The following is a 13530-nucleotide window of genomic DNA, read 5'->3' on the forward strand; positions in this document are numbered from 1 at the left end:
ATGTATCTAATACTAAAACGTGACTTGATACATCCGTATTTAGACAAATCTAAGACAAGAATTTTGAGACGGGGGAATACCTAATTGGAAAAATATTCATGTAGTTAAAATTGTTCAGGGAAGAAACATGCAATTAAGAAGTGTTAGGTTTTCTTAAAAATGTGTTCATATAATTTTGAAAATTGTTCTGCCTTCTCAGAAACATTCACATATACATATAATTTGAAAAATGTTCACGTAAAATATATTTATTTTAGACAAACATAAAAATATTAAACCAAAAGAGAAACGGCAAAAGGTAAAATAAGGAAAAATAAAACAAAACCGAAAAAAGAAAGATAACAAGGAAAAAAACTTAAAAGAAAAAACCAAGGAACCTCTACCCAAATGGGCGTGACCCAGTGATCCACCTTATAGCATTCACAGTCATGAGAGAGACGCCTATTGTTTCTTGTCATGAAGTAGTGCTAGCAATTTGGTCGGACTTGGTCTGCTTCCTCTAATCTAAAAAGTTTTTGGGGCCCCAACTGTGATGGTTTGTGGGCAAGCAGCTAATTCTCTCAAATGGTTGACCTTAAAGTTTATCTAAGAACTTTGAGCTCGCAGCTGCTTCGAAGAATACAAAAATGTTGACCATGCAGATGGACGAGTTGGATCTCAATGGGTCCGATGATCGTACACACCGGTCCTTTGTTTAGATGTTGAAGCATTGGCGACCGAGATGGAGGCGGTTGATGGGGAGGAGCTGGCCGCGAAGTGAGTGAGGAGACACAGGCGGCCGGTCTAGGAGGCAAAATGCCATTTTGCATGGCCTACGGGAACTTTTGTGATAGGGTGCATGTAAAAACTATGGAGACACACCTCTTTTTGGTGGTGATTAGACGCTATGAAACATCGCATTTTAATTTACTCATATTGCTATGCATTTGGAATGAAAGAGGTCAGATCTGGACGGACTTTTGGAAAATATGCTTGGATGGCCGGCTCCCGTATCCATGTCCGCAGAGGAGTCCGTTGACAGATAGTGTGTCCCGTTTTAGATGACGGTGTTGGATATGCCCGGATAATCATATGGTCAATCCACCCGGCTTCAAAATCTAGACTTGGCATGGGTGTCTGTAATTTTTTGAATTTATTTCAGTCTTCTCAACGTTCATTTCTTCCACGGAGACAAGTCCGTCAATCTTAAGATTTATCGGCTTAGTCTTCACAATGGGGAGTAACTTAGGGTAGTAACATATGTGTTGTCATGCATCACTTTATTTATTAAGTTATAGACTCATATTTTCTTGATATGTGTGATGTTATAGTAACTAGTTATGTTACCACATGTCTTTCTTTCTTCATTAATTATATGCCGCATCATTTATTTTCTATATCTATATCTATATCTATATCTATATCAATATAAAAAGATCAAAGGGGCAGATGCAATACATCTTGACCATCTATTTGCGTTAATCCAACGGCCTTAATTCTCCCGATGGTGAGCGATTAAACACGTTTAGCACTAGCGTTGGACATTCCTTTCTCTCCTTGATCCCTTTCCTTTCTCATCTAACGATAGAAAGGAAATACTAAACTGCCTCCCTACACCGCCTGGACGCCGCCGCCTTGCTCCGCCCCAATCCCCTCCGTAAGCCGCGCCTTCACGCCGTCCGCGACGACGCCGCCTCGCTCCCTTCACGCCGTCGGCGACGACGCCGCCCCGCTCCTCTCCGTCGCGGTGCCTTCACGACGCCGCTCCGCTCCGCCCTGATCCCCTCCGTATGCCGCGCCCCGCCTTGCTCCGCCCCAATCCCCTCCGTACGCCGCGCCTTCACGCCGTCCGCGACGACGCCGCCTCGCTCCCTTCACGCCGTCGGCGACGACACCGCCCCGCTCCTCTCCGTCGCGGTGCCTTCACGACGCCGCTCCGCTCCGCCCCAATCCTCTCCGTCGCCGCACTGTCACGGCCTCGCCCCCATCACACCGAGCCGCAGCACCTCCCCGACGTCGCCCGCACCCACCACCTCCTACAACACCTGCTCGGGCCGCACTCGGGGACGACGCCTACTCCTAGGCCAGGCGGGGACGGCGCCTTCTACATCGCCTCGACGACCGTCTGGTACGCTGCCTCCTACATAACCTGAAAGGCGTCCATTCACATCTCCGCCTTCAAACACGCAGCAGGTCTTTCATCTCTGCGTTCTTTCATCTCTATAAGTACAGGAATCCAGATATACATGTAACATGTTTGCACTTTTTTTGTCGAGTGTCATAACAAATAGGGCTGGTCTAATAATTTATTAAGGGAAATAATGCATACTAACCAAGGCCTCTATCTTGTAAGAATATCCATGTGATTAGGATCGTCATGCTGTACGCAATATTGGCCTCTTGCACTTTATTAGCATAACATTTTGTGGGTGTTCCATAATCTATACCCAAACAAATTAGCATTATTAGTTTAGAAAGCAGACTCGGTGAATTAGTACAACTATATATGGACTACATGATTCATCTCCGCCGAAAAGCCAGTTTAAAAACATCTTCCATCGGTGATTTGCATTGATCACGTTATACTGATTTTGTTCTTCCTCACACCTCAAGCATCTATGCAAAATAGTTATTCCTCACGTTATACTGATTTTGTTCTTCTCCCTCGCAATCAGCTAATCGTGGCCACTTTGGGCATCTTACAAGAGCCGCCTCGCTCCCTTTGGGCAGAGCTGACCGGGGATAATAATCACATGGATGATGATAAGAAGGCGCAGGGCAATCAAGGCAAACAAGGATGGTATGCACGGATGTCTGACGATAAAAAGGCTGAATACCTCGAGAAGCGGCGTCAGGCACGTGCTGACAAGAAGGCTGCAACTCTTATTGCTGTGAAATGTCAGCAACTATCTCAAGACCATCCTTCTATTCTGTCTCCGGAACGTACACCATTCAGCAATATAACCAACACACACAAATATGGTACATTCCTTACCTCCGGAACTTTACTTCTTCATTGCTTCATGGAGGATGTAGTCATGATTGTTCTGTTTCCTTCACTCTTTTTTGCCATGTATAGTGAGTACACCTGCAAGCTCTGGGAGTACTGCTCATCAACCTGCAGATAGCAATGTTCAATGCAAAAAACAAGGTGGGGGTGGTATGCCCGTATGTCCCAAGAGAAGAAATCAGAGCACCTGGAGAAGCTCCGTATGGCCCGACTAGAAAAGAAAGCTATAGAAAAAAGTGTGAATGTTGATGTACCTCAATCCCCTGCCACTCAGTTTTCCACAGGTAACATTCCCCTATCTGCTATATATTCATTGCCTTGGCTGTCAGACGATGTAATCATATATTTTGTCTCTTTCATTCCTCAATTTTGCCATATGGAAAGTAAGTACAGCAGCAGCCTCCGGTACTACTGATCATCAACCTATAGAGACATGCAAAAATCAAAGTGGACATGGGTGGTATTCCCGTCTGTCCCAAGAGAAGAAAGCGGAACACCTAGAGAAGCTCTGGATAGCCCGACTAGAAAAGAAAGCTGCAACAAAAAGTTTGGGTGTTGATGTATCTCAATTCCCTGCTCCTCAAGTTTCCACACGTAATATCTCATATCTGTGTTATTCATTGCCTTCGAGTGTGTCTGCACCAATCGAAAATGTAATCTATGTGATCTCTCACTGATTTTCTTATCTTCAAGTTGCAGCTTGTACGGTGGGACACAAGAAACAAAGTGGTCATGGTTGGTTTGCTAGACTATCTGAAGATAAAAAAGAAGAATACCGGAAGAAGCGTAGGATGTCCCGGCAGGAAAAACAAAATGCGACTCTCCATGACGATGTTTCGCTTGGTAATATTACTAAATACGATGGTGGTATGCTAAACACGGAGGATGATGATGATAATGATTGGATGCACACTAATCTGAATTACCAATGAGCTAATCTGAATTGCCAGCAAGGTACAGTGCACGTTCAACATATACATGACATGCAAGGACAAGAAAGATTTCTGCCCAGAAGTTTTATATCTGGACAGTCCAGTGAAACGAAAGGTGTGTACTCACCCAAACTAATTTCGTCGTATATGTTGATTGCATGTCCTTTCCGAGTACATCTACCTAATTTCCCTGTACATGTATCTTGCCAGATGCATCTTCTGAGAAAAAACGACGTCGTATGAGGGAACAATATGCAAACATGCCAACGCATGACAAAGAGGTTGTGTTGTGTCGGAATCGTGCATATAAGATAGCACGATGGCATACTGGACCATTACACAACCAATCTAACACTACTGATGCCGCCGATGGATCAAAAACACACTCACCAAGTACACCTTCCATACCGATGACATGCATGCCTTCTGGTAATTCATCGTATATATGCCTTCTGGTATAGACTTAAGGTTGTTGACCCAAACCATTTAAACCACTTTCATTGTACCGCTTTATATGTATCCCAGATGCCATCCACACCGAGGAAGAGTTCGAAGTATCTGGAATTTTTGAGCCAATTCAACCCACTACTGAAATGGAAGGTATAATGTTCATATTTGTTTGTCCAGTATTACTTAATATGACTTCCGTTCATTCGCCATTATGCTCCTAGACTGCTTCGACGACATGCATGGGGAAGATATACTATACGATGATGATGACGAAGAATGCAGGATATTTACTGCACAGGGTGGGTTGTACAACAAATTTCAGTTACATTTCTGTTGCATACTCTTATTACTTTGCACATCACTGTCATTCTTGTCCATGACTTTGTAGGTCATCACTTCGAGTCATATAGAGTGACAGCTACTGCTGATTTGGGTATACAGAATGATGACCCTTATGACAATATCTACAAAAAACTACCGAAGAGGCATCATGTTTTGAAGACAGTGAGTGACTGCGACTACTGTGGAGCAATGAGATTCCAATATGAGGGTCCAGCCTTCTGTTGCAGAAAAGGAAAGGTCAAATTATTTATCCCAGATGTTCCTCAAGAGTTGCAACGGTTGTTTACAAGTCAAGATGATGATGATGCAAAATATTTTAGACAACACATTCGGTATTTTAACTCACACTTCTCCTTCACAAGTCTTGGAGTCACCCTTGACCATCAGGTTAGCAGCGCGGCCAGGACTGGGATATACACATTCCGTGCGCATGGTCAGTTGTATCACCGTCTAGACCATTTGGTACCTGCTGGTCAAGGACCTAGGCATTTGTAGTTGTACATTTTTGATACAGATGACACCTTGGAGCATAGGGTGAAGCGGTCTCCAGATCTTGATATCAATCTCATACGAAAGATTTTGCGGATACTAGCCAACAATCCCTATGTGGACATATTTAAGAGCATCGGTTCTGTTCCAAACCTGGCAGAGTATAGGATTTCTTTAAACACAGATATAAAACTGGATCAGCGAAGGTACAATGCTCCTACAACTTCTCAGGTGGCTGCGATGTGGGTTGAAGGGAGTGACCCACAGAACACCTTTGATAGAAGTGTTATTGTGTATGGAAAAGGGGACCGTCCTGTATATATCAGAGCATACTATGGATGCTATGATCCTTTGGCGTATCCATTATTTTTTCCCCGCGGGGAGACAGGATGGAACCGTTTCATGCCGTATGATGGACTAGCTACTGTTCAAACAAACCGTGAGGATGACACCGGTGAGGTACCGCCTTCTCTTCCTCAGGCTAACGAGGATGACACACATGATGAAGGATGTGAGGTTCCAGCAGGTAATTATAGGGTTGTTGTAATATCAGAAGTAGTGTGTTAATGGTTTTCTTTGATCTTTCATTTTCAGCCTTTGCTAATCGTTTGTTTTCACCAACCATCTTGTAGATGACAACGAGAGCCAGGATGAAGATGGGGTTGTGGAGTCCAGGAAATTTGTCAGCGCACGCGAGTACTATTGTTTTTCAAGCTACAGGTTAGGAAAGGACTTTTTAACATCATCTTGTTCGGTCATCGCCTTCTCCAGCAGTGGGCTGTTGATATGTACATAAAGATGGAGACTATGAGGCTTGATTTCTATTCAAAACCTCAGAATCAGAAGCTCATATGCGCTGAACTCTATCAGGTAATGTTTGCCATTGTGCTATCAACAATAACTTGATAATATGATTGTTTGAACAATTTTTGCCATAGTGATATTTTTAATAATTGATGTTGCCTCGACATTATGTGTTTTTGATATATGGTTTACTAGACCTGCATAGAAACATGTTTTTATTCATTTACTTCTTAAGGTGTTGTTGATGTCATTGAGGTTGGCGAGACACGTGCTTCTCATGTTGGCAAGAGAATCATTCTTCCACGTACTTTTCCTGGAGGTGATAGAGATATGCAACGGCGATTCCTTGATGCGATGGCTATTGTGCAACGATTTGGGAAACCAGATTACTTCGTCACGATGACTTGCAACCCGTACTGGGAGGAAATAACTTCCAACCTTGCACCCGGGCAGACACCGCAAGACCGCCCAGACCTGGTGGCTAGGGTATACAGGGCCAAGTTGAGAGATATGAAAGATCTTTTGATCAAGAAAAAATACTTTGGCACGGTTGCTGCTTATGTTCATGTTACCGAGTTTCAGAAAAGGGGGCTACCACATGAGCACTTCCTTTTGATCATGGACACAGATAGTAAGCTAACAAACCCTGATGGTTATGACAGAGTCATATCGGCTGAGATTCCTGACAAGGACAAGTACCCTATACTGCATGCTCTGGTGATCAAACATATGCTCCATGGACCATGTGGTACTCTCAAGAAAAATTGTCCTTGCATGATAGATGGAGAATGTCGTTTTCACTATCCTCGACAGTTTTGTGCCGCTACGCAACAAGGAAAGGACTCATATCCGATCTATAGGAGAGATGATGGCCGACGCGTAAAAGTCAGGGGTGCTGTGTTGGATAATAGATGGGTGGTCCCTTACAACCCTGGTTTACTTATGCGGTATAACTGTCACATCAACGTTGAAGCTTGCTCAAGCATCAAAGCTGTTAAATATCTTTTCAAATACATCTACAAAGGACATGATCGTGCATCCTTCTCAGTTGATTCTGCAGGAAATGATGATAGTGTAATAAATGAGATTCGGCAATATAGAGATGCAAGGTTCATATCACCACCGGAGGCTATCTATAGGATTTGTGCTTTCCCGATGTTTGGTGTTTCGCCAGCTGTTCTTCAACTCCAGCTCCACTTACCCAATATGCATACTGTTGCATTCAAAGGGTCTGATAACCTAGAGGATGTCATCACACGCCCGTCTTCTAAAACTATGCTGACGCAATATTTCAAGATGAACCAGGAGGACCCTTATGCACGGAATTTCTTGTACAAAGAGTTCCCGGAATACTTTAGATGGATTAAAGGTAAAAAGAAGTGGCAAAGAAGAAAACAGAGGGGACGCGGACAAGTTGGTAGAATTGTGTATGCGAACCCTGCTGAAGGTGAGAGGTACTACTTGAGGGTGCTACTAAATCATGTTAGAGGTGCAATTTCATATGAGGATTTGAAAACTGTAAATGGAAAGATTTGCTTGACCTTTAGAGAAGCGTGTGAGCAGAGAGGCCTTATAGAGACTGACAAATCCCTTGACGACTGCCTGATTGAGGCTGCTACTTTCCAGATGCCTTCTGCTCTAAGAAGGCTTTTTGCGACTATTTTGGTGTTCTGCGAGGCGACCAACATCAAGGAACTATGGGACAAACATCTGGAGGTGATGACTGAGGATTATCGTCGTATCCAGCCCAACCAAGCAACATTAGAGCAGATGGTGCTTAGAGACATCAGGGATTTGATTCATTCGATGGGTAAGGATATTAAAAGTTACGGCCTTCCAGAGGTGGTTGAAACAGACGGCGATCATTCTAGCGACAACTTGAGAGAGGTTCGGGAGGAATTGTCAGTCGGTGTGGACTAAGATCATCTAGATTTGTTTACTTCTTTGAACACTGAGCAGCGAGCTGGATTTGATGAAATATTGGATCACGTGGTCAACAATAGGAGCCAAATATTCTTTGTTGATGGTCCAGGTGGCACGGGGAAAACTTATCTGTATAAAGCACTTCTTGCTAGGGTACGTTCGCTTGGACAAATAGCTATTGCAACTGCTACATCTGGTATAGCTGCATCGATCATGCCCGGTGGACGAACCGCCCATTCCAGGTTCAAAATACCGATTAGGCTCACAGACAACAGCATGTGCAGTTTCACCAAGCAGAGTGGTACTGCGGAGCTGCTTCGTAGGGCATCGTTGATAATATGGGATGAAGTTGCCATGACAAAGCGTCAAGCAGTAGAGGCACTTGATAGGTCACTACAAGATATCATGGGAAGTGATTTGCCTTTTGGGGGGAAGGTTGTTGTGTTTGGAGGAGATTTTAGGCAGGTCCTTCCTGTGGTGACACGTGGGACAAGAGCACAGATCACTGACGCAACACTACTGAGATCTTATCTATGGGAGAAGATTAAGAAAATACGACTGATGCGTAATATGAGAGCACAAACTGACCCCTGGTTCTCCAAATATCTCCTAAGAATTGGGAATGGAACGGAGGAGACGATTGGTGATGATTATGTGCGTCTTCCTGATGACATTGTGATAGGGTACACTTCCACAGAAGAATCGATAAAGAAGCTTATCGAAGAAGTCTTCCCATCACTGCATGAGAATGCTGCATCTGGAGCCTATATGAGCACACGTGCTATCCTTTCTAACAAGAATGAGCATGTGGACGACTTGAACGAAAAGATGATTGACAAATTTCCTGGCCAAGAAAAGGTATACTATAGCTTTGACTCCGTCGATGATGATGCACACAATAACTATCCAATTGACTATCTAAACTCGATCACCCCAAATGGCTTGCCCCGGCATGTTCTGAAAATCAAGGTCAATTGTCCTGTCATTTTGCTCCGAAATCTCGATCCTCACAATGGGCTATGTAACGGAACAAGATTGATGATTAGAGCGTTCCAAGACAATGCAATAGATGCCGAGATTGTTGGTGGACAACATGCTGGAAAGAGAGTGTTCATACCTAGGATTCCTTTGGCACCCTCCGAAGACATATCACTTCCTTTCAAGTTGAAGAGGAAACAATTCCCGATTCGCTTGAGTTTTGCAATGACCATAAACAAAGCCCAGGGGCAAACTCTACCAACTATTGGTATTTACCTTCCTGAGCCCGTCTTCTCACATGGCCAGCTATATGTTGCACTGTCAAGGGGAGTTTCAAGGCAGACCACTAGGATTTTGGCCAAGCCAAATAAGGACATAGATCCCACAGGGAAAAGCACCAAAAACATTGTGTATAGAGATGTTTTGGAGGGATGATTCAGGTTTGTCATCCATAAATATTGTTGTCGATTTCTACTATTGGGCGTGTATTTGTAATACTTTTTAGAACTAACATCATATATGTGTTTCTAGATGCATATTTTCGTCATTACACATCATGTTGGCAGGATACATAAGCCATCTTCTGTAAGCTGCATTGCGAAACATCTTATCGTTCAAATTTAGCTCTTAAGTATTTGTTGGTGAGCCGAGCAGTCCCATTTATTCATGGTTGAAAACCTTTGTTGTGATCACACATGCTCCATCCTACATGATTATGATTCCTGAATTAATCACTAATTATCCTGTTATGACCAACACTTATCTCAGTAACACTTATTATTTGCTGTAGCAGCATTGCCACGTTGGTTTTCTTTTAGGCAAATTCGTACTTCCGCTCTTGTCAGTCCAACATTTTTTAAATCTACCTCTACATACAAATTTAAAAGGTCCATCTTATCTTATGTCCAGTTTGCAATATACAGAGCAGTTGCACACATGACTCCTTAGGGAAGTTTAGAATTTTTGAATTCATATTGCTGAAGTGTGGATGCAAGTTTCAGTGTGATATGGTGCTTCTAATTACTGTATTGGACTGACAAGACCTGTCGATCTGTGTTGCGACTAATGAAGATGTACATCATGCAGTGGGGAGATGCACAAGAGTTCAAGCATTCTGTATGGATATTATAGATTTCTCGGCACTACCAGATCTGCAGCATTTTACCTATTCTGGTCCTCATTGGCTTCTTTGTAATGACATCATTTTTTAGAAGGCCCAGGCTTCTATTGATTCCTCTGTTCAGTTCCTTTTTATAGGAGAAGGTTGATTTTTCAGATTTGTCCCTGCTTGCATGCAGGGGACTTTGTTTTCTTATTTAAGAATTATGGTTAATATATATTTTCTCCTTCAATAGAAACTTTGTTATATAAATGTACATGTATCGATGTAGTAAGTATTGGAATGTTGGCCATTTCCTCTGTCAGAAGTGAATAACCAAAAATAAAGAAGATTACTCCCAGCACGACATTTGTATCTACATATTTTACATATATTGTTCGAGCATGATTTTGAGGCTCTGGCTAGCATCCTGATTGCCAATTTTGATACACAAGCTTGGATTTCGAAAATTGTTAATCAAACCTTTCATTCGATCAATTGTCCGAACGGTTTCGCACACATGGTCGTGTTATGATGTGCATTTTGCAAAATTTTCTGGACCTGAAAAAAGCTCGCTAAGCAGTCGTGCCAGAACTTGAAGACAGCTTGCTGGATGTACATTACTACAGACCAAAAAATAGAAATTCAGAATCCACTGTATTTTTCACTTACGCTGCTCGCCAGGTCCACTCCCCACTCATATCAGGAGTAGAGAACCTGGGAGTCACAAACATCCTTTCTTCAACCAATTCTAAATAGCCAAATATCCTTCTGTTGGTCGTTGCGTTGCTTCGGGTGTCAACAGCGGACGCTGATGCTGCCGCTCCGTCTTCATCAACTGGGTGCAACTCCTTCTGTTATCCTCATGCGCAGAAGAAAATCAACAACAAAGCGGCATGGCCTTAAACTGGATGTGCAAAGCATTGATAAGAGGAAAGGATTACTGGTAGTATTTTGCATCAAATAGACGATAATTGTTGGTTGGATACACCATGCAACTAGCGCCCTTTCTTTTATATAATATATAATAATAATAACAAACAGCTGGCCCTTTCTTTTATGGCTTTATGTAGTTGGGCCAGGTCCACTTTGGCCCCATCGGGTGTTACGAGATCGTTCGTCCGCTGCCGTAATGTTCGTGTAAGAATCAAGAATCAGTCAGCCGCCGCAGTCACCGGGATTGCATGCCCTCGAGCGAGGCCACGCTTTCGCCAAGCTCTCCTGCCATATAAGCGCGCAAGGGATCTGAGCGCGTCCCTTCAACACATCCATCTTCTCGAACAAATTAGACAAGATTACAAGATTTCTCTTCCTCTTCTTAATTCCCTTGTCCCTTCGGTTTTCCCCAAAGACATGGCTGACTTCTCTCATCGATGTGAGTATATGATTACATAGATGCGATTTTCTGTATTGCCATTGAACCAATGTTTGTGCAAGACATGTTCTCTGGTGTTGAATTTGCAGTTTGATCCCATGCTTTACTGCTACGCAATTTACTTATTACTTTTTATTGGATATCATCTTTCTCACAACACGAAGGCAGTTATAAAATGCCTTGTCAAATCTTGGTTCTCAATTCTTCTATCTGATATATGTGTAGGGTCTAGCCCGTTGACACAAGCATTTTCTATCCTGGTTCCATCTCCCACAGGTATAGAAGCGCATCCTTGTTCCTAGAGAACAACTCATACGTTGTTCTTCAGTTATGTCTCTATGTATATAAATGGACATGTTTGTCCATCTTTGTTTTTGCTTTTGAAATTGTACATCGAAACGAAAAATGGTCCAAAGCATCCTGGCCTAAGGAAGTTTTGTGTTTAGGCCAGAATTTTTTAATTTTTTTCTATCTCACCATGCTATTATTCTTGCATTTTAGTATATTTGTTTTTTCTTACTTTACGCATACTTTCCCGTTGCATTGCCAGTTGTGGATGACGTGTTCAAGAACTCGCATGGCTCAAACACTGGTAAGCTCATATAATCAATATATATATATATATATACCCCAGTTCCTTCGGAAATGGTAAGATCTTTGGCGCAAGAAGAAGGGGCGACCCATATCATCTTGACTTGGTTCTGCTTCCCCTCTTTTTTTAAGAATATATATATATATATATATATATATATATATATATATATATATATATATATGGCAACGTATCGTGTGAAAACGCTTCTTCTGTGAAAATCTGAAAACTTTCCATCCTATCCATCAGATGTAAAATGAACAGATTATATGAGAGGTGGGATTCCCTTAGCCCCACTTAAACGTGTTTGACAGATAACCCCCTGCCAAGTCTTAATCTTGTTGTACAACTACATCTCCTACCTCCGAACCGATCTAATCCATATCAAAAAAAAAATCACCGCCGGAGTTCCATAAAAAAATCACCGCCGAAGCTCGCCGGAGACCCGGCGCTCATGGACGTCGATGACCATCGGGCTGGACGCTGGAGACCCCTGTGATTTTCTGTACATACTAGGAGAAGCTATGCATGACCTCCGGTAGCTGCGCACAAATGCTCCGGCGTGAGACTCAGCCGAGGCGTGAAGCTGATTTGGACTTTGCAACAATGGTCAGTTGGAAGCGGGATTGGATCACTAATGCCTCTCAGAGTTGCAGATGATACTTTGTCACGCAATCAGCTTCTTCCAATCAATCTGAATCCTCAACAAACTTCTTGTAATCAATTTCAGATTCAATGAAATTAGGGGCTGCGAGATCCTGTGTAATGGAACTTGTAGGTCAGTTGTAACAAAATTCAGATTCACGATACAATTTGTTTACACTTGCCGAGCGGACTATAGACCAAATAAATACTACGTAGTAAACAAGCGGGAAATTGAGCAGAGATATGAACTCTAGGTGCAGATCTCAACTAACTAAAGAAAGCAACTAAGCTAATTTTCTGTAGAGAAGTTCCTGAGCCCTCTCGTGCCCTGCGACATGTGAGCCAGGGGCCTGTTGTGGTCTCCCTCGGAAGCAGCGAGGGCGTGTCTCAGTCGCCGTTTAGAACAGCCCGCCATGTAGCACTTGCTCGCCGGCCACCGCCGTTTTCAGGAATTGCCGTTCTACAAGTTGGTCGGCTGTGACGCCCCAGATTTAATCGTACACTAATCATACACGCAAACGTGTACGATCAAGATCAGGGACTCACGGGAAGATATCACAACACAACTCTACAAATAAAAAAAAGTCATACAAGCATCATATTACAAGCCAGGGGCCTCGAGGGCTCGAATACAAGAGCTCGATCATAGACGAGTCAGCGGAAGCATCCATATCTGAGTACAGACATAAGTTAAACAAGTTTGCCTTAAGAAGGCTAGCACAAACTGGGATACAGATCGAAAGAGGCGCAGGCCTCCTGCCTGGGATCCTCCTAACTACTCCTGGTCGTCGTCAGCGGGCATCACGTAGTAGTAGGCACCTCCGGTGTAGTAGGAGTCGTCGTCGAAGGTGGCGTCTGGCTCCTGGGCTCCAACATCTGGTTGCGACAACCAGGTAGAAGGGATAGGGGAAA

General features: G+C 43.2%; 1 protein-coding gene across 4 annotated transcripts; it reads left to right on the top strand.

Annotated features, from left to right (window-relative positions):
* Window positions 1-1559: 1559 nt before the first annotated feature.
* LOC125545433 lies at window positions 1560-10268 on the top strand. 4 transcript variants are annotated; one of them, XM_048709365.1, is made up of 12 exons: window positions 1560-2107; window positions 2655-2961; window positions 3059-3273; window positions 3374-3583; window positions 3683-4036; window positions 4132-4350; window positions 4447-4521; window positions 4593-4670; window positions 4760-5728; window positions 5835-6072; window positions 6242-9347; window positions 9994-10268. In XM_048709365.1, exon 11 carries the CDS (start codon window positions 6337-6339, stop codon window positions 7924-7926), a length of 1590 nt encoding a protein of 529 aa, XP_048565322.1. In that variant the 5' UTR covers window positions 1560-2107; window positions 2655-2961; window positions 3059-3273; window positions 3374-3583; window positions 3683-4036; window positions 4132-4350; window positions 4447-4521; window positions 4593-4670; window positions 4760-5728; window positions 5835-6072; window positions 6242-6336; the 3' UTR covers window positions 7927-9347; window positions 9994-10268. The 4 variants fall into 4 exon arrangements, 3 of the variants coding, with proteins under 3 accessions (XP_048565322.1, XP_048565323.1, XP_048565321.1); XM_048709366.1 differs by having other exon boundaries at window positions 3378-3583; window positions 3689-4036; XM_048709364.1 differs by having other exon boundaries at window positions 1561-2107; window positions 3689-4036.
* Window positions 10269-13530: the final 3262 nt, after the last annotated feature.

Source organism: Triticum urartu, chromosome 3 (genome assembly GCF_003073215.2).
Source record: "Triticum urartu cultivar G1812 chromosome 3, Tu2.1, whole genome shotgun sequence".
In the NCBI taxonomy this organism is placed as follows: Eukaryota; Viridiplantae; Streptophyta; class Magnoliopsida; order Poales; family Poaceae; genus Triticum; species Triticum urartu.